At 46.5% G+C, this 27,498-nt stretch overlaps 2 protein-coding genes across 2 annotated transcripts; one reads left to right on the top strand and one right to left on the bottom strand.

The window, feature by feature from the left end:
• The first annotated feature begins 10,155 nt into the window (after nucleotides 1-10,155).
• F5J12DRAFT_839947 (uncharacterized protein) lies at nucleotides 10,156-10,624 on the top strand. The gene has a single exon (XM_051746092.1). It carries the CDS (start codon nucleotides 10,272-10,274, stop codon nucleotides 10,524-10,526), a length of 255 nt encoding a protein of 84 aa, XP_051598706.1. The 5' UTR covers nucleotides 10,156-10,271; the 3' UTR covers nucleotides 10,527-10,624.
• Nucleotides 10,625-11,049: 425 nt separating this feature from the next.
• F5J12DRAFT_839937 (uncharacterized protein) lies at nucleotides 11,050-13,095 on the bottom strand (the record flags this gene model as incomplete). The annotated part of the gene is made up of 10 exons (XM_051746091.1): nucleotides 11,050-11,410; nucleotides 11,458-11,553; nucleotides 11,612-11,718; nucleotides 11,773-11,878; nucleotides 12,015-12,177; nucleotides 12,231-12,401; nucleotides 12,452-12,549; nucleotides 12,602-12,792; nucleotides 12,842-12,923; nucleotides 13,028-13,095. The coding sequence occupies 10 exons, from the start codon at nucleotides 13,093-13,095 to the stop codon at nucleotides 11,050-11,052; spliced, it is 1,443 nt and encodes a 480-aa protein (XP_051598705.1).
• Nucleotides 13,096-27,498: the final 14,403 nt, after the last annotated feature.

Genomic DNA, 27,498 nt, shown 5'->3' with positions numbered 1-27,498 from the left:
TGTGGTATCATAAGTGACTTCTCCAAGGTCAGTCATAAAGCGCCTGGATCCTGTGAAGACCCTTTACACACCCTCGTCATCAATGGGTGGGACTTGGCTGATTCCTACAGCATCACTAGCTATGCTCCTTCAACTTTATATGGCAACTGTTTTGGTCCATTTATACTAGGTATGTTTGCACCCCAGATATTGGAACAGCTCATCTAACAGCTTCATTCAAAATTGCTGACCTGGTGTTCCCACAGCCTCTCCTACCATGACCATGTCACTGTCCTGTTGGCCCAACCCCTCCTCCATTACCCACCGACTCAAGGGCTCAATGATGCCAACCATCTCCTCAAAACAGATCACCATGTTATGCAAGATGATGCAACATATTACCCAGTAAACTGTGACCTTAACATCCCTCTCATTCTGGATTTTCAAGCACAGCTTGCAGAGACTCTGAAATTGACCCTTCAAGGCAGCAACTGTGTGCTCAACGCAGACATGGACCTTTCAACATGATTAGCATGCATACCAGTATGAGGTAAGTATCACCTTAGAAAGATATTTGTTATATAAATTCTGATCACAAGATAGCCACCCACCCTTGGGTTTTTTAAAAGGAACAGTGCACCATTCCTCCATGGGATATGCACTATCTGCCCAGGTCCAGTGATCTTCAGGGATAAGGTCTCCCAGTTGTGATGCAATGTGAGTACCTTGAAATGCCCATGCGTTGTCACACACCAAAGGTGTTTGGTGAGGTGGACATGGATGTAGCTGATGAATGGAGGTGAAGACCATAGCCCTCATGCAAAGAAGGACAGCCAGCAATGTTGGCAGTCATCCCTCGCACAAGAACAGGTTGTCAGTGCCAAAGAAAAAGGAGGAGGCAAGTTAAGCACCAATAAAATTCTTAAGTGCCTGTGTACGGCATTCTGGTTTTCAACGTAGATCCTACCTTCCAGGATTGGAAAGGATTTGCGCACTCCACACATCTCTACAGCACTCCCTCCAAAAGACACTCATTTTGCTAATTCTTCTGATATGGCTGCCTCCACATCAGTCGTTTTGCTTGTCCCCTTTGCTAGGGACCATGGCTACATATATCTACCAGGGGTTCCTACCAGCTTCCATCCTGAAGTGTCCTGGTACATCCCACCCTTGTCTGCCCCCTCTCAGCCCATCCAGCTTGGACAGCGTGTTCTTTTTGTCAGTATGACCTCCAGGAGGACGTTCTTTGGTCGCCTCAGGTCTGTCATTCGCTTGGAAAGGTCTTATGTGGTCGTTTCAGTCTCTCCAGTCCAAGAAGCATATGGATCCTTCCTCCCTGCTCCCTGCAATGTCTTCATACCAGTCTCGTCCATCATCCTTCCAAAATTGCGACAGCTACAGTATAATCTACTGTTCTCCACTCTCCCTGATCGCATCCATGACAAGTATGATGCACATCTTGCCTCCTTGTTGCAAGATACAGCAGAAGACGCTCCCCCTTCATCCTCTCTTCCAACAGAGCCTCATTCATGAAGTTTTTATTTGCTTCACTGAGAGGATGGTTTGGGGGGGAAAGTTGCGATCCCCTATGCTCCTGTCACCCCACAGACCCCCAAGGCTTGACCCCTGTTGACATCTGACTCACCCTGTCCACTTTTGGATGTACTATATCAGCATCAGATCAGCACTGCCTCTCTGTCATCCCACTTTGGCCTAGAAGTGATCTCTTCAAGATGTGACATGCACAGCCTCCCCCTGATGTGATTCCAGTGCGCTTTCTTGGTTCCTGACATTGCTTGACTCATACTTTGACATTCTGACTGTCTTTGACTCACCTATTGCCAATACTTACCAATCTTTTGACTTTGCTTACTGATTCTTCGCTTTTTGGCTTACTTATCCTTACCAATGCTTACCAATGCTTTCCAAGATGATTACCCATCGCTTACATTCCTTACTCATCAGTTACCAATCGCTTACCAAGTGTTTACACCTTGTTTTCCATAGGCAACACCCCTGTACTGTATATAAGTCACTGTACTTAGGTAGCAAAAAAAAAAAAGACATCAGAGAGCCCCTCTTGCTTGCAATTTATCATCTCTCAGCAAATCATTCATCAGCTTTGATAGTTGAGACTTTATTAAGGGTCTAGCTATCATCTACTTCGCTTATTATCATCTATCATCCATATACTTCGCTCCAAGCCCTCCCTGAGCTCAGTACAGCTTAGGACATTGAATTAAGTCACCATCCATCCTTCTGTAGGCTGACAGCAGTCTACTCTATCGCTTTCTATCACAGTCTTGCTCCCTCTTTGTCAGGAGCACCCCCAACCCTCAGCACTCATCTTTGAGTGTTGTAGCTCACAGAAACCCTGCCAAAAAAAAAACAGCTTCTACCATCTAGGTACTGCATAGGCACACCACCACTTGCTTTTGTTGTCTTTTGTGTTGGTTTTGGTTGGTTTTCACCACTGAACCACACTTTGACTCACAGCGTCATGGACACTTCCAGGGTGACCAAGCCCATAGTCAACCACGAGAAGGTTGTGTGGCATGATAACAAGCTATGAGCAGTAAGTATTCCATTTTGCATGCATTGGAATACACACCTGACAATTGAGTGAATACCTCAATTTTCTGTCATAGAAGCTCTCCCCAAATATTTGGGGCTTTTTGAAGAGCAGAATCGATGAGCCATCTACAGCAAAGACTCCATTTCTCCATGCCAGACATGTCCATGATTCAGTGAAGGTACACACTCTTTCCATATCCTCCAAGTCATGAGGGGGAATATTGACAAATGTATCATGCTCATCCAGTATTGCGACCATAACCCAATTGGTGAAATTGATCACTGATCCCACACTAACCCCAGCCCACTGGGCCACATCCTCTGGCAATGCCACATTCCCATAATGCCCTGCATGGAAAAGGAAAGTTGCAAGTTGAATGGCAACCAGCAACTGATGATTTTCAGAGCTACTATGAAATATCAGGTGGCTACTTATTTGATCAAGGATGCAATTGAAAACTTCTGGCCATACATGAAGGTGTCTAAGGAACAGATGAGGGCGATGGTCAGCAAAATGGTTGAGCAGGCTGAGCTGCAATGACCTTGCATCAATGGTACAGCAGGTTTTTCAAGAACCTGCACATGCTCTACCTCATCCTTCAGAGCCTCAATCACATTCAGGAGCCATCCACACTGCCTATCCCTCTCAACCATCAAGTCTGTATCATCAGAAACACTGGAGTTGGAATCCATCGAGATTGGAGATGGCAGAGTAATGAAGAGGATGCTCTGAGATGAATCAGAATCCCTGTATGTTGTGGTTGAATTGCTATTATCGCTACTATCAATTTCACAATGCGCATTTTCCAGCCTGGCCATTGCTACCTGCAAGCTAGTTTCATCAAGTTGTCTGAAGAGACTTTTGCAGAGAGATTTGCAGGGCATTGTTCTTCAAGACTTAGCTATTTAATTATTTGATATCCTGCTAAAACTACTGTAATTTATTTTGAGTCTGACAGGATGCTGCACTGTTTGGCTTGTTGGAGTTGAAAATGTAGTGGCCAGAACATGTTTCCAGAGCCAGTGCCAGAACACAGACAGCACTTCCAGAGCCACCTTGAGCACCACTAATGTAGAGGAAGATTGCAAGATGTTCCTCCACTGTAAGGTTACAGGTGGGTCACAATTTGCCCACTGTCCATAGAGTATATGCCAATTGATAGAATGTGGGCTGAGCCATACCAATATTCTCCTGGAATTGCAGGGGATGGCCAGTGCAAATCTCATCTACCCATTTCTGACCAGTCAGAACAGAAGTGTGCTTGGGAGTTTTCTCAAGTGAAGCTGCATAAAGAGTTGTGACAGCAGCAGCAGCTCCTGCAGCTAGGGCAACTACTTGTCTATCTCTGATTCAACTACACCACCTCTTGTAGCTAGGATGGTTACACACTGATGCTTCTGCATAATGCTGCCTTTTTCTTTTGTAGTTTGCCACTGTTGTGCAATTGAAGTTGAGGGAGACATTGGGGGCTAATATGATCAGCATGATCAGCAAAATCCAATCTCATTCAATTTTGTTCCCATGATTGGAGTCATGCCACACTTGTGACCATGAGATTTCATTCAAGTTCTCATGATTAGGTAGGGTTCAAATTCACTTCAATCAGACTTAATTGTGTTACCAAACAGGCCCTTAGTGATACTTAGCTTACCTGTCTGGCGCATTTTTGGTAGCTTAGTCAGCATTTTTGTGCACTAGTGTAGATCTAGAGTACACAAATAAAAAAAGAGGAAGAACCAGACTGCAAGACAGCGACAAGTGAAGACTGCAAATGAAAGACTGTGACAAGCCCTCTTTGAGGCACTCCCAGACAACCTCCAGATGCCATTATTTGCTCATTTCCCCACTCCATTCATTTTGACCAACTCCAGCCACTCCTTCACCTCTTTTCTCAATACCAAGCTCAGAGCTCCTCTGGGTCAAACTAGACCCTTTTCTATCAAGCCCTAGGAGTCCCCTGCACTCCCTAGTTTCGCTTTTTTACCTAACTTACAACTGGAGCCCACTGTGAGGGGCTCTGCTTTGCTTGGATCCCTTCCTCCTCCTCCTGCCTCATTTTCGCTTTTTGGCAGGTTTTACTTCGCGATCTTAGCCCTCGGGAGTCGTAGGTCGTCGCCTGCATTCGTTTTTCACTCATAGCCAGTTGTTTTGAGCTGCTCGAACCCTCTGTCAAGTCGTTTTCAGGCATTTTGCCTTCAAGGGCCCTCAGGTCGCATTTTACCCTCTTGAAGTCATTTTTTCCAGCGCGTTTTCGGCCTCCTAGCACGCCGTTTCATCGCCTTCAATCGCCTATCTGCCAGTAGACTCCCTTCCCAGCCTTTTTCAGCACTTCTTGCCACATTTGTGTGCCTTCCCCCTCCCCCCCCCAGAGTCCTCTCCAGTCGCATTTTTGGCTGTTCGAAGCAGTTTCTCTCTGCATTTTTGGTTGTACAAGGTCTTCTGCATCACCCTTGCTTGTTCCCCATTATTTTCGGCCATCTCACCCCATTCCAGTCACCGTTGAACCGCATTTTTCGCATTCAAGACCCCTTTGAGCCACTTGGACCATCGCTTCGGCTACTCTAGGCCTTATCCTGCCGTGTTTCTGCTGTCTTTAGCTGTTTATCATCGCCAGCGCTTGTTTCTCGGCCCGTAGGAGTTGTCCACACCCATTTGAAGTTGCACCAAGTCGCTTTTGGGCACATTGCCCCCAGAATCACCCTCTCCCCCTCCTTCTGCCAGAGTTTTACTCTTGGCAGTGTTTCTGGCTCGTTTTCGGCATCTTAGTGCTGCAGGTCACTGTCCCCAGTCGCCCGTCATTGTATTCTCTGCCCTTTGGCGCTGTTCCAAACTGCTTGAGTCCCTGTCGAACTGGCTTCGAGAACCCCTCAGTCTTCCAGGGTTGTACCTCTGCTATTTGTGCTCTCGTTTTCGCCTCCAGCAGTCATCTTTAGTTGTGCTGAAGCCCTCCCACTTGTTTCGCAGTTTTTGCAGTCATTCTTGGTCACCTCCTCAGGGCTTCGGGTTCAAATCTACATCACTAGTATTCGTGTCTTAGTGTTACTGGTCAAATTCTAGCCTTTGGGATCGTATCTGGGTGGACTGTGCCCCTTGAGTGCTCGAGTTCACATTTTGGCCCTTTGACTTGAGTATTTCCACTTCGAGCTCATGATTTCACTGTTCGCACTCACTGTCTGAGTCATCGAAACCTTCGGGATTGCATCATAGACCTTTGAGCTCACTTCGAGTCCTTGGTACTTATGTGCAGCTGTATTTTCCCTTCAGCAGGAAGGCCTGAGTTCTCGGGAGACCCACAGGACCTTCAAGACTACTTCAAGCAGGTAGTCAGGTACTGCGAGGAAAGGAGAGTCTTTGAAGACAAGGTAACCATCCGAGTTGCACTTCAGTTTGCACCTCCAAGCTCATCAAAGCTTTGGTCGCACTTCATCAAGCCTAGTAATGGTGAATGGGATTGATTTGTAGACCTGGTCATCCAGCAGTACCCTGAGCTCAAGCAGCCAGGAGATGATCTCAACCCCCTCAACAAACTCCTTGCCTTTCTCGAGAAGGCTTGTACCTTCAAATTTGATTCGCTCTTGTCCCTAGGGCAGTACCTTCGAAGTTTCCAGCAGCAGTTCCTGCATCTTGTAAAGCAGGGTATTTTGGACATCAAGGCACAGTCAAGGCTCTTTGTTTGAGGCCTTTTGTTACAGCTCACAAAGAAGGTGGTGACCAGCCTCCTTTGCTGGTTCCCCCAGCATGCCCCAGACCTCTCCTGGCACTTCATCAATGTCATTCGTCACACCAGGTATGTGCTGGTGAACCAGCTGGTTGGTGATGGCACAGGAAAATGGTGGAGTTCAGACCCCCCTCATCGTGTCAAGCCCCCTTCAGCTTCAAATAGCCAGTATCCTCTTCAAAATGAACCTTCGACCTCAAGTAGACCCTCTCACTGCTTTGAGTCAACTTTGAACAGTCCCCCTCATCAAGTCAAGCCCCCTTCAGCTTTGAATAGCCAAAGTCCTCTTCGAAGTGAACCTTTGGCTTCGAGTAGACCCTCTCACTGCTTCAGTTCAACTTTGAATGGTCCCCCTCGACCGGTTTCAAGCCTGTGTGTCCCTGTTCCTCAGCAAGGGGCTCCAAGTAGCATCCAACTTCACTTCGAGTTGGTTTCAAATGACTTGAATTCTCATTCAGCCTTGAGTAAGCCCTCCCCACAGCCCAGTTTGACTTCGAAGAGTCCCCCTCGACTCAGCCCTTGCTCAAATGACTCCCCTGTTCATCATGGAGCCTCAAAGCAACCTTCTGCCCTCAAGAGGTTCAGTTTCTGTTTCTTCTGTGGTCAAGAAGGTCATGTTTGAGCTCAGTGCAGTGTGTGCACTTCGTATCTGGTGTTGGGCAGGTGCAGGATTATTCATGGCCAAGTTGTACTACCTACAGGTCAGGAGATCCCTCAAGAGGCTCTTGGGTGAACTCTCAGGGAGTGGCTTGACTTCTGGGCCCTGGCTCATGGTCATGGTAGTTTGAGTTCACAGGTACCTCCCCCTGCTTCACCTCTGTCCTCTCCAGAACAACCTCACCTGTCCCCTCTGCACTCAGTTTGAGTTTGTAGCCCCCTCTGGCTGAACCTTCTCCCCAGCCATGTGCCTGTGCCAGTTTCCTTCCTGATTCTGCTCACATCCCCTGTGGGTTGGTGAAGTGAGTCATGTGGACTTTTCCTTTTTTCTTGATATGGTCTCCTTGTTTCTGTTTCAAAGCTTGATGCCTTTCATTTTCTGGACTTGTCTTTGATATGATACCTGTTCCTTCATTTCCAACCCCCCTTTTTTCATTGACTGAGGACAGTCATTTTCTCAAGTCCCCCTCAGATGTAGGGAATAGGTACTCCCTACTAAGGGGATTTAGTTATTTTATCTTTTCTACTGTATTTTTGCTTTGATTTACATTAGTGATACTTAGCCTACCTGTGTGGTGCATTTTTGGTAGCTTGGTCAGCATTTTTGTGCACTAGTGTAGATCTAGAGTACACAAATCAAAAAAGAGGAAGAACCAGACTGCAAGACAGTGACAAGTGAAGACTGCAAATGAAAGACTGTGACAAGCCCTCTTTGAGGCACTCCCAGACAACTTCCAGATGCCATTATTCACTTGTTTCCCCACTCCATTCATTTTGACCAACTCCAGCCACTCCTTCACCTCTTTTCTCAATTCCAAGCTCAGAGCTCCTCTGGGTCAAACTAGACCCTTTTCTATCAAGCCCTAGGAGTCCCCTGCACTCCCTAGCTTTGCTTTTTTACCTAACTTACACCAGAACACATTACGATGGTGCCAGAATGGCCTGCATGATGGCCTCATGGCATTGGGGATGTGCCAGCACTCATTACAAAGGTGCTGGGATGGCCTGCATGATGGACCTGTGGCATTGGGGATATGCCAGAATACATGGAACTGGTGCTGGGCTGGCCTCCATGGCATTGGTCTTGTACTGGTACACATTACAATGGTGCCAGAATGGCCTGCATGATAGGCCTCATGGTATTGGGGATGTGCCAGAACACATGGCATAGGTTCTGGGATGGCTTCCATGGCATTGGTGTTGTGCTGGAACACATTCCAATGGTGCTTGGATGGCCTGCATGATGGCCCCATGGCATTGGGGATGTGCTGGAACACATGGACCTGGTGCCAGTGCTGGCTCACAATACATTGGTGCCAGGACAGCTTCCATGATGGCCCCATGGCAGTGGCAATGTGCTGGAGCATGTGGCATTGGTGCCAGCATGGCTTCCATGGCATTGGCATTATGCTGGTTCACATTAAATCAGTGCCAGCCAGGATGGCTTCCATGGCATTAGTCCTGGGTTGTTGTTGGCCTGGCTCACATTGCATTGGTGCTGGGACACCTTGAATGGCATTGGTATTGGGTCTGCCCACATGGAATCAATGCCAGGACAGCCAGCATGGCATTGGTGTTGTGCCAGCCTGCATGGCAATGGTATTGGGCCTGTTCATATTGCATTGGTGTTGGCCCAGCTCACATGGCATTCATCCCAGGATGGCCTGCATGACATTGGTGGTGGGCTGGCCCACATGGCAGTGTTGCCAGGATGGCTAGCATGGCATTGGTGTTGGGCTGGCTTGCATGACAGTGTTGCCAGGGGTGAACTCAGGGGCTGAGCTCATCCATACCTTCTGGAGACACCCAACTCTGCACTTACCTGGGACTACTCATATTGCAGTGGCTACACCCTGATCCCACAGCTGGCTTGTACCCCATGATGACAATTCTAACCTCTGCCCAGCCATTCTCCATAATGACTCTTACTCTTGGGCTCAGCTGTATGCTATGGTGACACTCATTTATTGGGCTCTCCCATAGTCCATGATGACACTTACTCCCCAGCCTGCTTGTAACTGACAATGACAATTCAAACCACAGCTGCACCATTCCTCATGACAACATTTCCTCTCAGGCTCAGCTGTACTACTGTTGGAGAACAGTATGCTGTCCAGTCTACACCAAGTTGATTACATAATATGTTAGGTACTTAGTTTACACTTCATCTTACCTTACACCTCAGACTTTGTCATTTCAAGTCTGAGGTACAGTGTTCTTCCACTACTAAAGTACACCTTTCTTTACTCACTACCTACACAGTTCTGTGTCTAAGTTAGTAGATAATATAGACTTCATCATTTCAAGTCTGAGTTCTGTGTCTAGGCTAACTTAAGTAGCCTTCTGCTCTCACCCTACCCACAAAACCTACATGGTGACACTCATCAGTTGGGCTCTCCCATACTACAAGGTGACAATAGGTTCATGGCTCTCATGTAACACATGTGCACAAGCCATACATGGGCTCTAACACCTGGGATACACAGCTAATGCTCATCTCACAGGCCCCTATCTCATCACAGCAAGGAGGTGCTTTGCACCTCTGCCCACTTGCTTCTTTACTCTACACTATCCACAGTCACTTCCCCAGCAGCTTACAGTAGTGACATGCAAAGACTGATATATAAGTACTCCATCGATACATGATGGCAGAGGGGAATTACATTCCCCTGTATCTTACATTATCCCATTGCAGTGCAACAGGAACTGTTCTAATGGTTGCAGAGCAGCTCAACAACTAGCAACCTTTGCACATGTTGCTTCAAAAACATCTTCTCAATCTAATCATCCTCTCATGTATCTGTTTCAGCTGCATCTGTGCAACTGTTTATGACCTAGTTATCAGCACGAACTGACAAAAACTAAATAGAAAATAGCTCAGCCACTGCCTGAGTATGGGCAAGATGACTGGGTTGTTCACCTAAATAGAAAATAGCTAACATACAATTAGTAAGGTGTAAAATGAATACAAGGGATAACTATACCTCAGCCACTGCCTGAGTATGGGCAAGATGACTGAGGGTTTTGTCAGTGAGAGAAGTGAAGTATATATATGTGAAAATGAGCTTGTAAGAACAAGGGACAAGGGGTAAAAAAAGGGTTAGTGGTGATACATAACCTGTCAAAAATAGAGGCACAGAAAAAAGGCCGGTTTGTCTAAGGTTCATCTAAGGTTCATCAGAGGTTCGTCTGCTGGCCACTTATGTAACCTTGTCACTTGTTGACACGAACTTCCCAGCCCTGGCCATCCTTGTCACACCCAGTGTAACATTCACGTATGCAATTAGCTCCGGCAACATTGATATACAAGTTGCAACATCATATGATAATAGAAGGATCTCGATGTGGACACTGCTATATGGGGTGGATCCACTCCCGGACGTTGGTCTGTGGGCAACTGTCGGTTTTCCAAGGGCACTGGAAGTTATCGACCGAGGAAATGGCACCTTCGTCATATGCACGGGACACCTTTTCCCGTCGTCGCACCAGATGCTCACGTACTTTCATGCAGACTATGCTGCTGAATCTCCCTCGCAGGACACACACTGCGCTGGATCTGCAACTTCAACAAACCCTGTGAGTCCCTACACACCATAGGTACAACCCATTTCTCGCCAGACGCTGCGGTAATTCCATTGAGCTAGCTGGGTTCCAGGATGTCGATGGCCAATTCTCTATTGTTTACAAAGTCGACGGGAGCAGCCTTGGCGGGCGAGGTCCCTGTGGAAATGCAAGTGAATAATACTCCACGCCAACTATGCTGCACTTGATGGAGGCGGACGCACTTACACCGACGGGAAACCCTGTCCAGATGCTGGATCACAGCCCACAGAATGGTCCGTTGATCGAAGCGCCCATACTCATCCTGCACAATGGGACGTGAGTTTTGATCTGGAACCGAGATTACACAAACCATTGGGTACTTTATTGGTACCCAAGGTTGCCACCTTGGCCGCACCGTTCGGGACCATCTTGTGGTTACACTCGCGAGCTTGCTGTCAGGGACAAAGGGCTGTAAATCTGCTAGATCATATGCACTCCAAGTATGTCGTAGTACAACTACAAAATGCGATTATAACAGTGAAAGAAACGAGAACCTCGTAGTTCAATAAAGAGTAGCTCAACGATTGAACGAGTGCGAATTGTCAGCAACGGTAAACCACTTATCGTCTCGCTCCAGATCCCCAGGTCGAATATTGGCAAGGTCCCTGGTAATGCCTCGGTCGTCAACCACACTCATCCCAAGTAAAGAAACGATCTCGTCGAGGACGGCGTCGCGGCCCGGGATTATATAGTCTCGACTCATGATCTGCTCGCGAGCCTCGCGCTGTATTGCTGACTGATAGTATGCGTTGAGAGCCAAACCAATGGCTCCACGGGAAAGCTTCTTTTCGTTGTTGTTGGCAGTGAGTGCGAACAATATCTCCAAGATGTGGACCAGATCGACAACATAAGCCATGAACTTGCGATGCACGTCCGGTCTAAGGAGAGTTTACTCGTAGGAAATACCGAATATAATGTCACCCACAGTCGCTGATATATCTCGTGAACCCATTGTGCAAGACCCAGTCCCACTTTAAACGGCAGAATTATAGGCAGAGCAAGCAAGATGGGAGCTCCTGACCTTGGTGAGTGACTCCTCATAAGTGTGATGTAGTGGCGGCTTACACAGTAACACTTACTCGCATGTGTTTTTGGTACTATCAGCGCGAGGGAGACGCGGCGTCGACGAATCAATGGTCCCCACCAGGTTTATCATCAGTTCTCGAAATTCAGTGCTATAGAGATACTACGGGACAGGCATCATTTAGTAGATCACTGCGGCGGTGATTGAGACACTCACTTGAGATGGGTCATTGAAATTCCAGACGGACACAATGTCAGTATGAATAACAGCAAGGCATTCAAGAATCGTATGGTTGCCAAAATTGGCACCAGAAGTCAGCGCACTCCAATATCCTTCAAAACATGGGTATCAATGTTTCACATAGTTGCCAACCATACACGGTTGCTTACTCTGCTTGCCAACACTATATGAGAATACGACTTCAGGTCGTGGTATGGAAACAAGTGAGCGCAACTTACGTTATCGATCCCTCAATTTTCAACCTTGGCGAGACTCTCTGTGCCATTTGGGTCACGACCGAAACTGGGGATGGTATGCCCAGCTGGGACCCAAAAGTCGCAGTGACCTTCTCATGGGTGAGCTCAATCAGTTCCTTAATCCCTTGTCTACGCCCGCCGTCCTCTAATAACACAGCAGTTGGACCGTGGAGCGGAGTCAAAATGAATTAAACCTACCACAGCTAACTGGGAGATGTGTTAGGTTTGGGTTTGCGGTGAACTCCTGGATGGGCTTGATGCAATTCTCTTTTAAGTACTCTTCTGCAGCTGAGCCAAGGTTGGCAACTCCCTGCAGGTCCAAGCTGTCCAGAAGCCTGTCATATTTCGTGAATACCACTATGGTGGGAACTAACGGCAATCAAGAGGTTGGAAGATGACAAAAGTGCTGATTTGCTTACTGTCCCCGATAACACCCATATCTTCTCGCAAGATTTTCTCTGCGCTTTTTTCCATAAGCCGTTCGCCTTGATGTACGAGGGGCGTTCGGAAGCACAGCCTATGGCATAACCGTCCGTCAGGGTCTCCATGATCATCTTGGATTGGCTTACCAGACTGCATGCAATTGATCTTTGATATGTGGCTGATGTTTGCGGTTTTCTATGAACGTCTTCACATCGCTATAGTTGTTGCGTTCCGCCGGTTCGAAGCCCTTGCTGTCATGTAAGACAAACCGGTCGTTCTGCGGCGAGATAAGTTCTTTCTCAATATCAGCTTCTCCCGGCTTGTCATCCTCGGCGACCTGGGAATTTCATGAACAAAGAACATGCACATGTTCTCGGTTACTCAACTGCCTGTTCGACTCCAAAGGCTTGGCCAATCAGTGTAGATTTCCCGACACCAGACTGAAATGATATCGTCGTTAAAAATAAACTCTGCGGCGGCGGCCAGTGTTCACTACCTGCCCGATTACCAATACCCGAAAACTAGCGTAGAAATGTGAGATATTTGTGCAGTGGTAGGTTGAACACACTCACCGAGGGCACTCATTAAGGAGGTCCTCAGTGGTAGGACGAAGGTCACCAGTGTTCGGAGGCGCAGACATTACATTCTGTAGATGCTCCATCAGAACCCTAGAGGCTCCATCCAATTGCACGTCGACCGGGGTGCTACTGGGTGAGAGTCCAATAATGATGTCCAACTTGTTGCGCATTGTCTGAAACTCTACGGGCGTTTAAATGGAACACGGAAGAAGGGGCTAGTTCATCCTCTGACTTACTCTGCTCTGGCGAATTAGATAGCACATCCTTGACTTTGATTCGGACGACCTTAACGGCCGGAATGAATTTAGAATACCACGTTTTCCTATGAACGGATAAAGAGAGGGCTTCGCCTTCAACGGTACTATTGGGTACAAAGAACTTCAGGAGCGGTAAGCGCGTCAAACAGACACTCTTACAGAGGCTGAGGGAAGTCTTCCCGAAAGAGGCTTTTACTCTGTGATCGAATACTGCGTCGACAACCGGGGAGGATTAACTCGATAAGTTCAATATTATCCTCCCTATTCTGCAGCTCAATATCTGCCTCATCGGCGTCAGTCTTCAGAATCTTGGGGAATGGAAATTTCGAACGTCGTACATGAGATTCGCAGAGGCTGAGCTACGGACATGGTTGGAGGTCGATGTGAGCCTTGGCACAGGGTTGCCTGGTGGCGGGTGGTCGAAGGAAACCGTTTAAGCCTATCAGGCCAGGCGGTGGACATGAGGCTGAGTGCATGTCAGGATGATAATGCAGCCCGGCAGACTCGGGCCGGCAGTTGCTTATGTAAACTGGTCTCGGATTGCGAGTCATGCTTTACTTGGTCTTGGCTGGCACTGGGTTGGGTCTTCCTCTGCAAAGCACTGTTCCTTTTACATTACCCCTACTCGTCCTGGCATTGAGAGGTAACAACTGTGAATACTGTCATTTGCAAGGTGGACAGGTGGATGATGAATTTAACCCCTAAGCAATGGGCTGGAACTCCCTGAATCTTATGTTTGTTCCCTGTTACCATCCCTAATGGCACTTGTGTTCATACCCTTTGATATACAGTCATCTACTGGCACTTGAACCACCACCACTGTTATGCCCAAGCTGAGTGACTTTGTCAAATGGACTAGGCATGAGTGGCATGAGGGGAAGTCTTTGGGCTGAACTTGTTGTAACCCCTATGGCTCAGTGGTATTGACAAAATATGACAGTTACTTCCACTGGTGAGTTCTTCTGAGATTGTGATGGGGAAGGAACAAGGATGAAGTCAAAGGAATAAGCTGAGTTGCAAGCTATCAAAAAACTGAGGATACAAGGTAAAGTACAAGGGTTTATATACCCCTAAGTATGAGTACTGTACCAGTCATGACAAGACACATCATGACACATATCCACAGTAATCAACAAAACAATCAGTCAAATAGATAAGGCAGAGCAAGTCATACAGTGTCATATGATGGGGGTAGTGAAGGGGGCAAAGGCTATACCGGCTGCACAATCAATGTGCAGTGAGGAGCCAGACACTGGAACTATAGTACAACATATGATCAACATAGATGAGTCAGAAACAAGTCACTGGAACAAGAACAAAACATGTTGTCCATCAGAGAGGGCAGTGGAACACTGGATCAGGGCAAGGGCATGGTGTCAACAGGTATTGGAAATACTTTGACAGCTGGAGATCTGAGCAAGCCTTGCAGCATATGAACCCCTAGGATAGTGATGATTATGAGAGATGCAATGAGGCACATGACACACATGACTGCAAGGAACCAAAAAAGGAAAGACCCCTGACACAGGCATAACATTGCCCCCCCTCTAAGGTCCTCAGACCCATGAGGATGAGCCAGGTGTGAGGAAAGGGGTTGGCAAGTGGTATAAATGCAGGAATGGGTGTGGGAAGTGACAGGTGATGAAGGCAATGGGGTTGGTGGTTCCTTGAGGGCAGGGGTGAAATGGGAGCCACATCCATTCTGGCAGGACCAGTGTCCCAAGTAATGGCACTGGAAACATGCATGTTGGTAGAGGACATGGTCAGCTGGGATGGGGGACTGCCCTCCAGGATAGAAACAGAGCTGATCAAAAGGGACAGAGACAAAGGGATTGGTGGGGAGGGGATTGGTGGTGTGGATGGCATTTTGATAGTTCTTATGGACTCCTGCCCACGAAGCGTCCTGTATGAGGACCTCCCAGGTGGAGCTGTGAGTCCCTGTGCCTAACTGAGCACCAACCTCTTTATATAAGTCTGCTGAGTCCACATAGGACAACTCCAGTGCTTTCCACTGATTGACTTTCTCCTGTTCCATTACCTTCTTCTCTCATTCCTTGTGGGAAACCAATGGTTCCTCTTGTTTCAGGCAAATGCGACCAAGAAGTTGAGAAGCTGGGGGAGCCAGGAACTTGCTGATCTGCTGATGGAGAAGATGATGGTAAGCCCCACTGCTGACAGCTTCTAAAAGTCCCAAGGAGCTTCTTTCCAGCATGTTGATCATGATTACCTCCAACAGGGGTGCAGTGCCACTAAGTTTCCAGGTGCGTATCTTCAAGACAGCAGAATTAATCATGTCTGTCACTCTGCAGACCCCAGACAGCAACCCAAAATACTTAACCCATTCTGGTGAGCACCCATCAATGTGGTCCCCATCATGGAAGACATCAAGTGCCCTAACAACACCCAGGTAGTCAGCTGCTGCAATTGGTAATTGTGGCTCATCATCCCTGGCAAGGGCTGCCAAGGCAAGGAGGTCAAGAGCTGCATGGTGGGTGCCATTGGAGTAGGTGGTGTAGGTGGTGCATAAGTGGGGAGATTTGGGAGCATCAGGGGTATCAGTCTTGGCTACTCAACCACCGGTGTCATTGTCAGCTCACGCCTTACCCTTTCCCTTTCCCTGCTGGTAACTGTTGCCACTGAGGGGGACTCTGGCCTTGGGGGCAGGAACCCTCTTAACTGAGAAGGACACGTATGGACATGGCCAGAGAGGGTGGGCAACAGGGGGCAATGTTGCACAAGGCTGCAAGATGGGGGATGAGGGGTATGAGTCAGGAAAGCTGGCAGTGGTCATTGGAGGTGAGGTCAGGGCATAGACAGTGATGGGGGGGATGAAGAGGTCATCCCAGTCAGCTGCAGGGTCATAAATGGATTTGGGGAGGGGGAGATTGGCATAGTCATTCTCCATATTGACAGAGCAAGGGGAGTCCATTAGTTCCTGAGGTGACAGGCGAGCTTGTACTGGTCAAGTGTGTCAGAGGCATGGTCTTTTATATGTTCCTCTGGTTCCCAGGTGTTAGATGAATGAGGGAAACCTTTCCACTTAACCAGATATTTCCATCTACCCTTGTGCCCATCAACCTTGTGATTTATTATTGACTTGACCTCCCATTCAATTTCATCATCCACAAGTTCTGGAAGTGGTGCAGGCAGGGACCAACTGTACAGGTCATTTTCCTGGTAAGGATAAATTTGAGAGGCATGGAACACTGGGTGTACCTTCCAAGTTGGCAGAAGGTCCAATTGGAAGGCCACCAGAGAGACAACTTGAGTCACCTTAAATGGCCTGAGTCTCCTGGGTGCAAGCTTGTCACACTGGTTTTTGATGCACAAGTGCCCAGTATCCAGGAGCACTTGATCTCCAACTCTGGGCAGAGTATAGGACCCTTTTGAATGTGAACACATCAAGTCCTGTGCTTTCTTGTGTGCAAGAATGGCAACATCATGATTTGAGGCCAGTCTTTCCAACCTTTTGTCAACCAAGGGAACCATAGTTAGCCAAACTTCTGGATAGGGGGACAGGTCATAGCCCAGGAGGAGTGAAAATGGTGTCATTTGATGGACAGAATGGATGCAGGAGTTATGGGCAAATTCTGCAGAAGGAAGTTTTGCTGCCCAAGAGTTTGGTGCTTTGGTGCAATACAACTGAAGATATCCCTCCACTTCTTGATTGACCCATTTGCTTTCTCCATTGGTTTGTGGATGGTACCCTGTCGAAAGTTTAGGGGTTACCCCTATTGCCTTGTAGAGTTCCTTCGTAAATGATGATGCAAACTGTGGTCTGTGATTGGAGATCACAGATTCAGGAACCCCAAAATGGGAATAAATGAACTGATGGAAGAGTTAGGCAATCCTGACAGAATCAATTGTCTTGTGACATGGAAGGAACAGGACAGCCTTTGTGAGGCCTTGATTGACAACCATGAGAACAGAGTCATACTTCTGTTCTCCCAAGACTGGGAGATCGGTGATGAGATCCATAGATATTTGTTGAAATGGAAACATGGTCTTGGGTGTATTATGCAGAACAATGGGCAGTGTTGGTGGGTGAGTCACCACTTTAGTGGTTTGACAGACAGGGCATCCTGCCACATAAGCTCGTATATCTATATCCTTTCCCATACCTTCCCACCATACTTCCTTTCACATCTTTGTGAACATTGCCTTTTGTCCTGGATGTCCTGCTGATTCATGGTCATGATATGACTGCATGCAATGGTGGTGATCTTTGGGAGGGATATACAGACACACCATTCCAAATCTTTTTGTCCTGTCTTTTGCAATAGTCACATTATCCTTGGGTTCAGGACCTGTCAAGTCCTTTGGCATATTGTTTTTGATGTGCTCATACAGATCCGTGGATATTGCATAAACTCCTCACACTCCTTTTACAGGATTTGCCAAAGGGCAAGCATCAGACAGCCAATTCTCCTTGGGCTTTTTCTCAGCTGGGTGAGAATACAGCTTCGAGGTGTTCTTTGACCATTGTATCCATGTGGGAAGACATCCTATTCTTGTGAGATGGTTAATTTTTAGTTGTTTTTGTAGCCTTGTAACAGAAAAAGTGGGCAAAACAAGACAAATTTGGGGATCCACCCCCTCTGAAAGCCAAGGGTCCAGGGGTAGGACTGTGGCAATGGGGGCGGGCTTCGAGGATTCATTTTTGTGAGAAAGAGTATCAGCCAGGACCTGTAGGCAACCAGCCTGCCAGGAAAACCAGATAGGGTAGGACTGGATGGTAGTGGCCCAGCAGGCTTGACAAGGAGTGAGCTGCTGGGGTTTGCAGTAATATTTGAGGTTTTTGTGATCAGTAAAGACCATGGTTGGTTTGACTGGGGATAGAAGATAGAGATGGAAGGCCTTGAGAGTGCGAACGATGGCTAGCATTTCCAAGTCATAGACTTGGTAGTGCTGCTCAGCACCAACCAATGACTGAGAGAGGTAAGAACATGGATGCCACTCATTGTCATCTCCTTTCTGGGCAAGGATGGTGTGAGTCAAAGTGTGGTTCAGTGGTGAATACCAACCAAAACCAACACAAAAGACAAAAAGAGCAAGTGGTGGTGTGCCTATGCAGTACCTACATGGTAGAACCTGTTCTTTGGGAGGGTTTTTGCAAGCTACAACACTCAAAGACAAGTGCTGAGGGTTGGGGGTGCTCCTGATGAAGAAGAAGTGGGAATGCAAGAGAATGCAATAGGGTAGACTGCTGTCAGCCTACAGAAGGATGGATGACAACTTAATTCGATGTCCTAAGCTGCACTGAGCTCAGGGAGGACTTGGAGTGAAGTATATTGATGATAGACAAGGATAAGCAAAGTAGACGATAGTTAGACCCTTAATAAAGTCTCAACTATCAAAGCTGCTGAATGAATTACTGAGTGATGATAAAATGCGAGCGAGAGGGGCTCTCTGATGTCTTCCTTTTTGCTATCTAAGTACAGTGATTTATATACAGTACAGGGGTGTTGCCCTTGGAAAACAAGGTGCAAACACTTGGTAAGTGATTGGTAACTGATGAGTAAGGAATGTAAGTGATGGGTAATCATCTTGGATAGCATTGGTAAGCATTGGTAAGGATTAGCAAGCCAAAAAGCAAAGAATCAGTAAGCAAAGTCAAAAGATTGGTAAGTATTGGCAATAGGTGAGTCAAAGACAGTCACAACATCAAAGTATGAGTCAAGTAATGTCAGGAACTGGGAAAGTGCACTGGAATCGCATTAGGGGGAGGCTGTGCATGTCACATCTTGAAGAGATCACTTCTAGGCCAAGGTGGGATGACAGAGAGGCAGTGCTGATCTGATGCCAATATAGTACATCCAAAAGTGGACAGGGTGAGTCAGATGTCAACAGGGGTCAAGCTTTGGGGGTCTGTGGGGTGACAGGAGCATAGGGGATCACAACTTTCCCCCCCAAACCATCCTCTCAGGGAAGCAAATAAAAACTTCATGAATGAGGCTCTGTTGGAAGAGAGGATGAAGGGGGAGTGTCTTCTGCTGTATCTTGCAACAAGAAGGCAAGATGTGCATCATATTCATCATGGATGTGATCAAGGAGAGTGGAGAACAGTAGATTATACTGTAGCTGTCACAATCTTGGAAGAATGATGGATGAGACCAGTATGAAGACATTGCAGGGAGCAGGGAGGAAGGATCCATATGCTTCTTGGACCGGAGAGACTGAAATGACCACATAAGACCTTTCCAAGCAAATGACAGACCTGAGGCAACCAAAGAATGTCCTCCTAGAGGTCATACTGACAAAAAGAACATGCTGTCCAAGCTGGATGGGCTGAGAGGGCACAGACAAGGGTGGGATGTACCAGGATGCTTCAGGATGGAAGCTGGTAGGAACTCCTGGTAGATATATGTAGCCATGGTCCCTAGCAAAGGGGACAAGTGAAATGATTGATGTAGAGGCAGCCATATCAGAAGAATTTAGCAAAATGAGCATCTTTTTGGAGGGAGTGCTGTAGAAATGTGTGGAGTGTGCAAATCCTTTCCAATTTTGGAAGGTAAGATCACATGGCTGAGCACTACAAGTGAGTGTGGGAATGGTCTTGGTATCTGCAGAAATGGTGGAGATATGTCAAAAACCAGAATGCCATACATGGGCACTTAAGAATTTTAGCCAGCACTTAACTCACTCCCTTTCTTTTTCTCTGGCACTGATGACTTGTTCTTGTGTGAGGGATGACTGCCAACATTCCTGGCTGTCCTTCTTTGCATGAGGGCTATGGTCTGCCTTGAAGCAGCATTTACTAATCTTGAGGCACAAACCTTCCTTCTTGCAGATCTTCAGGAACTTGTGTACATGTTCCTGAAGTTCTTCTTTAGTCTTTGCATGGACAGTGATGTCATCCATATATCCTACTTTTTTTCCATGTTGGGATTCAAAGGTCTTATCCATATATCTCTGGAAAGAAGGAGGTGAGTTGCACTGTCTGAAGAACATTACCATGGGTTCAAACAACCCTCTGGGTGTGATAAATGCTCCTTTCCACTTGTCTCCTTCCTTTACCCTGAGATTTGTAAAGCCCCATTGAATATTGAATTTAGCATAATATCTTGATTCGACAAGCTTGTCAAACAGAGCCTGAGCATCCGGAATGGTAAACAAGTTGAGATAGCAGTAGTCTTGAATCAACCACTTCTTCCCATCTTTCTTTGCTACGAAAAATACTGGCACCACTTGCAGTGAAGTTGATGGTCAAATCTTTTTTCATTTTAGGTTTTTGTCCAAAAACTCATCTAGAACTTTAAGTTCATCAGGGGACATAGGGTATACCACTGCTTTCTTCGGTTTGAAGTTGTCATGAAGCCAGATTTTGTGATCTAACCTGGGCCTATGAACTGGGAGAGGTATATCATCTTCTGTGAACACTTTGGCAAACTCCTTGTATATTTCCAGAAGCACAACTTCCTCTTTTGTACCTGCCAAAGTGGCTTCAAGTTCTGTGGACAATGTGGTTTTATTAATAGACACTTTGGGTGTTTCACCCAAGTCCATTTTTATTTCTTTTATGAAACAGTCACTTCCTTCAGGATAGACATACCTGTCATCCCAGCAAGTTATTTTGCCGGTTTCCCAGTTCATTCTTGGCTTGAACTCTTTGAGGAATGGCATCCCAAGAAGGACATGTTCTTTTCTGACTAGTGGGCCTATGTAACACTTGACCTGTACAATGTGCTCCTTGATCTCCATCTTGAGGGTTACCTTCTGAGTGACCCATTCTTCATCCTTGCCAGTGAACAAGGTTGTTTTAAACTTCTTTTCGACTTGGTAAGTTGGGATTCTGAGTTTCTGAACCATCTTCTCTGAGATGAGGGAGACTTCCACACCTGAGTCGATACAGGCCCATATTCCTGCTTTGTAGTCCAGTAAAATGACCAAACTGAGAGGACAATGAATTTGCATGTTCGATTCATCATCTATAGAAGTACATTTAGTGGACAACACCAAAATGGGACTGACTGATGCAGGAGATTCATCAGTCCCCTTTAAAAACCCAACAACTTCTGCTCTTCTGCATTAGCCTCCCAATCTCTGACATAAGTGGTCTTTGTTCCATCTTCAGCTATAACAACATGGACATTGGACAGTTGAGTCTTCACCTTGACTTTACAGTCATGCTTGATGTGACCTTTGGCTCCACAATTAAAGCACTTAATTTCTGAACCAGAACATCTAATGTTCCAGTTGTGTTTGTGGACATCCATCACATCAGGATCTCAGGAACCTCCACAATAATGAATAAACTTTCTTTCATACTGAGATTCCTTCCCTTCTAGGATATGCTTCATAGCAATTGCAGTTCGAGCCTCTCCCATGCATTGTATCCACTCTATGACTGTGGAAGGGGTGTGTCCAGAATTAAGAACTCAATTGCAATATTCTTTGTTTAAGCCTTTCCCAAAGAAGATCCCTGCTTCACGCAATTCTTCCTTGAGTTGAGCCTTGTTTACTAGTCCAGTGAACTCAGTGATATATGCCTCAAGTTCTCATTTGCCTTGTTGGATGTCTGACAGGCACAATATTGTGAGAGCAGTCTGGTCACCAGATTTGAAAGTCACTTTCAGCCTCTCAACAAACCTCTGAAAGGTTTGGTGTAGTAGATTGAGCTGTCGAGCAACTTGTTTTCATTTTGATAATTTTCAGCAAATGACACTGCTGCACCCTTGGTCATATAAGTGAGCATGAATGAGATCTTGAGAGATTCCATGTTGTAGATGTGTCTGTTCAGATTCAGATATCCTTCAACCTGCATAATCCAGGTCTGAAGCCCATTGTGGCTTCTGTCATATTCTCTGGGATGCCTGACATTAAACTCCTGACCTTTGTTGGGCGGGCAGCTTGAGTAGGCATCATCATCATCAGCTGTGGCTTTCCCCTTACTGCTGCCACCAGCAGACAGCTCTGGGGGTACAGCCTTCCTGAAGTTCCTACAATACCATTCTTGCAAAGCCAAGTCAGTAGGTGTACCTGTTGGGAATGGGTCACTAGTAGTTGCATGCATAGCCCAGCAGAGCTCCTCCACCATGGCAACTCTTTGTTCTTCCAACCTCTGTCTCAGTTCTTCTTCCAAAATGGTCCTTGGGGGCATCTCAGGAACTGAATCTCCATGACCAATCATCATGGACATTGTTTCTTGTACACATGCTTCTTGTTCTTCTTTGAGGACTGATCCAAAAGAAGTTTCAGACTTCTGATCATCTTCTTCTTCTGAACTAAGTGTGATTTCTGAATCCCCAAAACAGGACAGATAAGATAACTGGGGGTTTGTTGCAGTAACCAAAGGACCGAGTTGTCCTAAAGGGATGGGTGGTAAGGGAGGATTCCTACCAAGTCTGAGCAGATTAGGTTGAGGAGGGACTGGAGGGCTCGATTTCTGCAGGTTAGACACTTTTACAGATAGTGACAGTGAAAGCTGAGGGAGGATTTATTTCCTGAAAGAAACCTGTCAGCAAGAGGGGTAGTGTGCACAGGTGTCTTTATGTGTAGGGAGGCATGAGCACTAACTCTAGGGAGGTGATCTATTAAAGCCTAATGGCTGCCTGTAGAGTGGTGTATTTGATTGAGGGTAGAGGGGTGCTTTCTCGATCTTGTTTGACAAGCAGGACAAAGGCAAGTCAGTTTTTACATGTAGGGAAACCAACAAGCCTTGTTTGGAGTTGAGATGGTTTGTTGAAGTTCAGTAACCAGGGACGAGTAGACTTTTCATGAAGAGGTTGATGAGTCCCAAAAGCTGTGCAGAGTTTTTCAATTTTGTTATGCCTGAGTGCAGTGACTTCTTCAAATGGAATAGGCACAAAGCACATGAGGGGAGTCTACAGGCTGAACATGTCATAACCCCTATGGCTCAGTTATTGCTGAAGTCCAACAAAGGTTTGCTCTGCTGGTGATCCTCTGGGGTAGTCACATAGAGAGGGAACAAGGATGAAAGCAAAGGGATGAAGCTGATTTGCAAGCTATTGAAAAACTGAGGATACAAGGTAAAGTATGAGGGTTTATATACCCCTAAGTATGAGTACCATACCAGTTGCAATGCATATCCACAGTAATCAACGAAACAATCAGTCAAATAGATAAGGCAGAGTGAGTCATATGGTGTCATATGATGGGGGTAGCGAAGGGAGCGAAGGCCATACCAGCTGTGCAATCAATGTGCAGCGAGGAGCCAGACACTGGAACTATAGTACAACATATGATCAACATAGATGAGTCAGAAATGAGTCACTGGAACAAGAACAAAACATGTCATCCATCAGAGAGGGTGGTGGAACACCGGATCAGGGCAAGGGCATGGTGTCAACAGGTATTGGAAATACCTTGACAGCTGGAGATCCAAGCAAGCCTTGCAGCATATGAACCCCTAGGATAGTGACAATTATGAGAGATGCAACGAGGCACATGATGCATGTGACCATGGGGAACCAAAAAAGGAAAGACCCCTGACATGGGTGTAACATCAACAAGCAAATGAGGAGAATCATTCCTGGCTTACATCTGAAGAGGAGGAGAGCATTGTGGAGTATTGCCTTGACCTTGCAGCAAGAGGCTTCCCACTCAATCACAAGAGGCTCAAGTTTCATGTTGACACCCTCCTACAAGCATGACTTGGCAATTCTTTTCTAGAGACAGGGGTTGGAATGAATTGGACTGGGCATTTCCTTGATCAGCACTCAGAGCACTTGGGCACATACTGGAGTTCTCCACTTGATTCTGCTCATGGGCAGGCAGTCAATGAGCACACCCACAAAGTATGGTGTGACTTACATGAGAGCACCATCAAGGATAATAATATTGTTGAGGACTGCATCTGGGCAGCAGATAAGACTGGCTTCCAGCCTGGGAATGGATGCTGACAGCATGTCATTAGTCCTGCACAAAGGAAGATGCAACATCAGCAGCAGGATGGAAATTGTGAAAATATCACTGTGATGGTGACCATTTGTGCTGATGGTGGATCAATTGCACCAACTATCATCTACAAGGGGAAGTCATTTTTGACAAATTGGCATCAAGACAATACTCTGAATGCCTCATGAGTTCACTTTGCCAGGCCTCCAACTAGAATACTAAGGACTCACATAATTATAGAGTTGCTCATTCACCCAAAGGGTGGACTGATGGCTGTTAGATTTGGCAAGTCATACATAGTCTGTTCTGAATGCATCCACTCCAAGTTGTGAGAACTATTTTCTGTTTTTGACCCTTTTTTCTTACTTCACATTATTACTGAATGTGCAACTAACTCTTTGCACCTTTATGCTTATTGTATCTGCAATGTCTCACACTCATGTGCATGTTTTCTTGTTATCCACAAAGACCATAGCATGTCTCACAATGAGACAATACTTATTGTGTGTAGACAGGTTCAACACCTGGTGTTTCACATCCGTTGTTACAACTACAGTATTTAGTTCTGCATTGTAAACCCCATCACCTCAGAGGTTGTTGCTATCTGCAGGCAACTGAGGTGAGTACAATACCTTTCCACTTACTTTACTATACTTACTGCACACCTAGTCATCTGTATAGGTGAATATATTTAGACATTGTTGCTATCTGCATGTGACTGAGTCATCTGTATAGATTCTTGTCAGGTTATGAGCCCTGAGCTCCAATAGCCTGTATGACATCTCACCATCATTTCAATATTCTCACTGCCAATCAACCCTCATCTCCCCTTGATGACCACTGCTATCCCTGTCACCACAGACACACTCCTGGGCGACATTCCAAAGCTTGATATCAAAGGTGCAAACTGGGTGATATTTTCCCTTCACTTCCAGACTGCTGTCAAAGCTAAGGAGCTATGGTCCCATTTTGATGGAACCTCTCCTTACCCTGCCAGCACAACCTCCACTGATCAAGATGGATTTGTGACTGTAGTCCCTCCTGACACTGATGAACTTGCTAAGTGGCAGAAAAGCAAAAATATGGCAAAACACTTACTTACTCAACAGATCCCTGATTCCACTGCCCTTTGGGTGTGTAGCCTTAGCAGCATTGCAGCCATGTGGAATGAGATCATTTGTGAGTACACCAAAAAGGGAGCTTATGCTCAAATGGACCTGTGAATGAAGTTTCTAGGCATGCAATGCCCTGCTGATGGTGATGTCTGCCAATTCTTGGACATTCTGTGTATGAAGAGAGACAAGTTAGCAGCTGTTGGTGTACAGATTGAAGAAAAGGACTATCAATCAACCATCATCCAATCCTTACCCAAATACCTCACCAGCTTCGCATCTGGTCAGCTCACAACTGCTCATTTGTACAGCCCAACCCAAACTACAATATTCTCATCTCCCTTATTATTGAGGAATCAGAAAGATGAAGCCACAAGGAGACACAGCACTCATGCCCAAAGCAAAGAACCTGCAAAGGTGACATAGCCTTGGACATGACCCCTGGGAACTCCTCCAGTTGAGGATGAGGGAGTTGGAGAGGTTGAGGAGGAAGCTCCAGAGGGCACACTTGCCAGCATGGACCCTGCTGGAACTGTGGGTTGAGGGAGCACTATAAGTCTCAATGTCCTGATCCTGATAAAAAGAAAGAAGCTTCATCTACTGCTACAAATGGATCTGCTCATGCTGTAACACTTGACTCTGATGAAGAGGGTGCTGTCTTGGCCCATGCCTTGGATGCACTGGATGATGAGATGACACTCCATGATCTATTGAGTGTTGACAGCCCTATCAGTGCACATGTCATCAAACTCTATTATTCCAGATCCACTCACCACATCTCCCCCTACAAGGAGAGATTTTTGACCCTAATGAGCATACTGCCCAAGTCATTCTCAGCTGCAAACAAACAACTCTTTAATGCTACAGCTATGGGGGAATTGGTTATATGTAGAAGTACCAAACAGGAATGATGTAACTAAATTGAGACTTACAGAGGTGCTATACTCACCCAAGGTAGGATACACCCTTGTGTCTGTTGGCTGTCTTGATCAGCTAGGGTACTCCATCACCTTTGCTGAAGGCACCTGCGTCATCAGAAATCCCACCAATGATGTTGTTGGATGTGTCCCCAAGTCCAAAGCCAGTCTCTATCACATCATTCACAATAATGATCATGATGAAGTGAACTCTATGACTGAAATGGTTACAGTCATGGAGCTCCACTGAAGGATGGGTCATATATCCCCAACTGCTGCTTGTCATTTAGCTGAAAAAGGACTTGTGTCAGGATTGAAGTTTGACTTGTCAAAAGGCAAACTGACCTTCTGTGAAGCTTGTGTATATGTGAAGGCAACCAGAAAGCCTGTCACAAAGGAACACATTAGAGAGCGAGCCACTGAATTCATGGAAGAGGTACATACTGACCTCTGGGGACCCACACCTGTGGAAATGCTTGGAGGACAACATTACTACATCACCTTCACTGATGACAAAATGTGACTCACCTACATCCACCTTCTTTGCCAGAAGAGTGGGCCTTCACAGCCTACAAGGAGTTTGAGGCCACATGTTGCACCCAACATGACACTTGCATAAAAGTCCTCCACTCTGATCAAGGCAGTGAGTACCTAGGAAAGGAATTCATGATGCATCTAAAAGCAGCTGGCATGTAGCAGAAGCTCACCATGCATGACACCCTGCAGCACAATGGAGTTGCTGAGCATCTCAATTGCACTCTGCTTGAAAAAGTTTGTGCAATGTTACACAAGAGCAGTTTGCCTCACACTCTATGGGGTGAAGCAGTGTGTCATGCTGTTTGGTTGAAAAATAGGACCCCCACAAAAGTGCTTGATGGAGGAACCCCTCTTGAAGCTGTGGCCAGAAAGAAGCCAGACCTTGGTCAAGCCCATGCATGGGGCTTGAGCATCTGGGTATGGATTGAGGGTGGTAGTAAGCTTGGAGGACACATCACTGAAGGCTGATGGGTTGGAATTGATGATAATAGCCCCAATGGCTGTCATGTGTACTGGCCTGAAAAGAAGTCTGTAACCATTGAGAGGAATGTCTACTGGAACCCCTCCTCAGCTGAGCTGTTACCTCAGGAGGGGGAGGAAGAAGAAAACTACTTACCAAATGTGATGCTAACATCTACAGCTCCTGTTGCAGAGACTGTTGTAGCCCCATCACCTCCACTGGTTGCCCCAGCTCAATTCATGCCTCCATTGCCTCCAGCCAAAGCACCTGTTGTGAAACAAATCCAAAAGCCCAGCCAACATCTTGCAGAAATTCTCACTGGAAG

This window comes from Pisolithus orientalis (genome assembly GCF_024613125.1).
Source record: "Pisolithus orientalis strain OTSU chromosome Unknown F5J12scaffold_20, whole genome shotgun sequence".
Classification (NCBI taxonomy): Eukaryota; Fungi; Basidiomycota; class Agaricomycetes; order Boletales; family Pisolithaceae; genus Pisolithus; species Pisolithus orientalis.
The sequence above is the reverse complement of the archived record's forward strand: the minus strand, read 5'-3'. Positions and strand labels throughout refer to the sequence as shown.

Excerpts from the sequence above, each read along its gene's own strand:
- F5J12DRAFT_839947 (XM_051746092.1), top strand. The coding sequence starts at position 10,272 with ATGTGGACACTGCTATATGGGGTGGATCCACTCCCGGACGTTGGTCTG.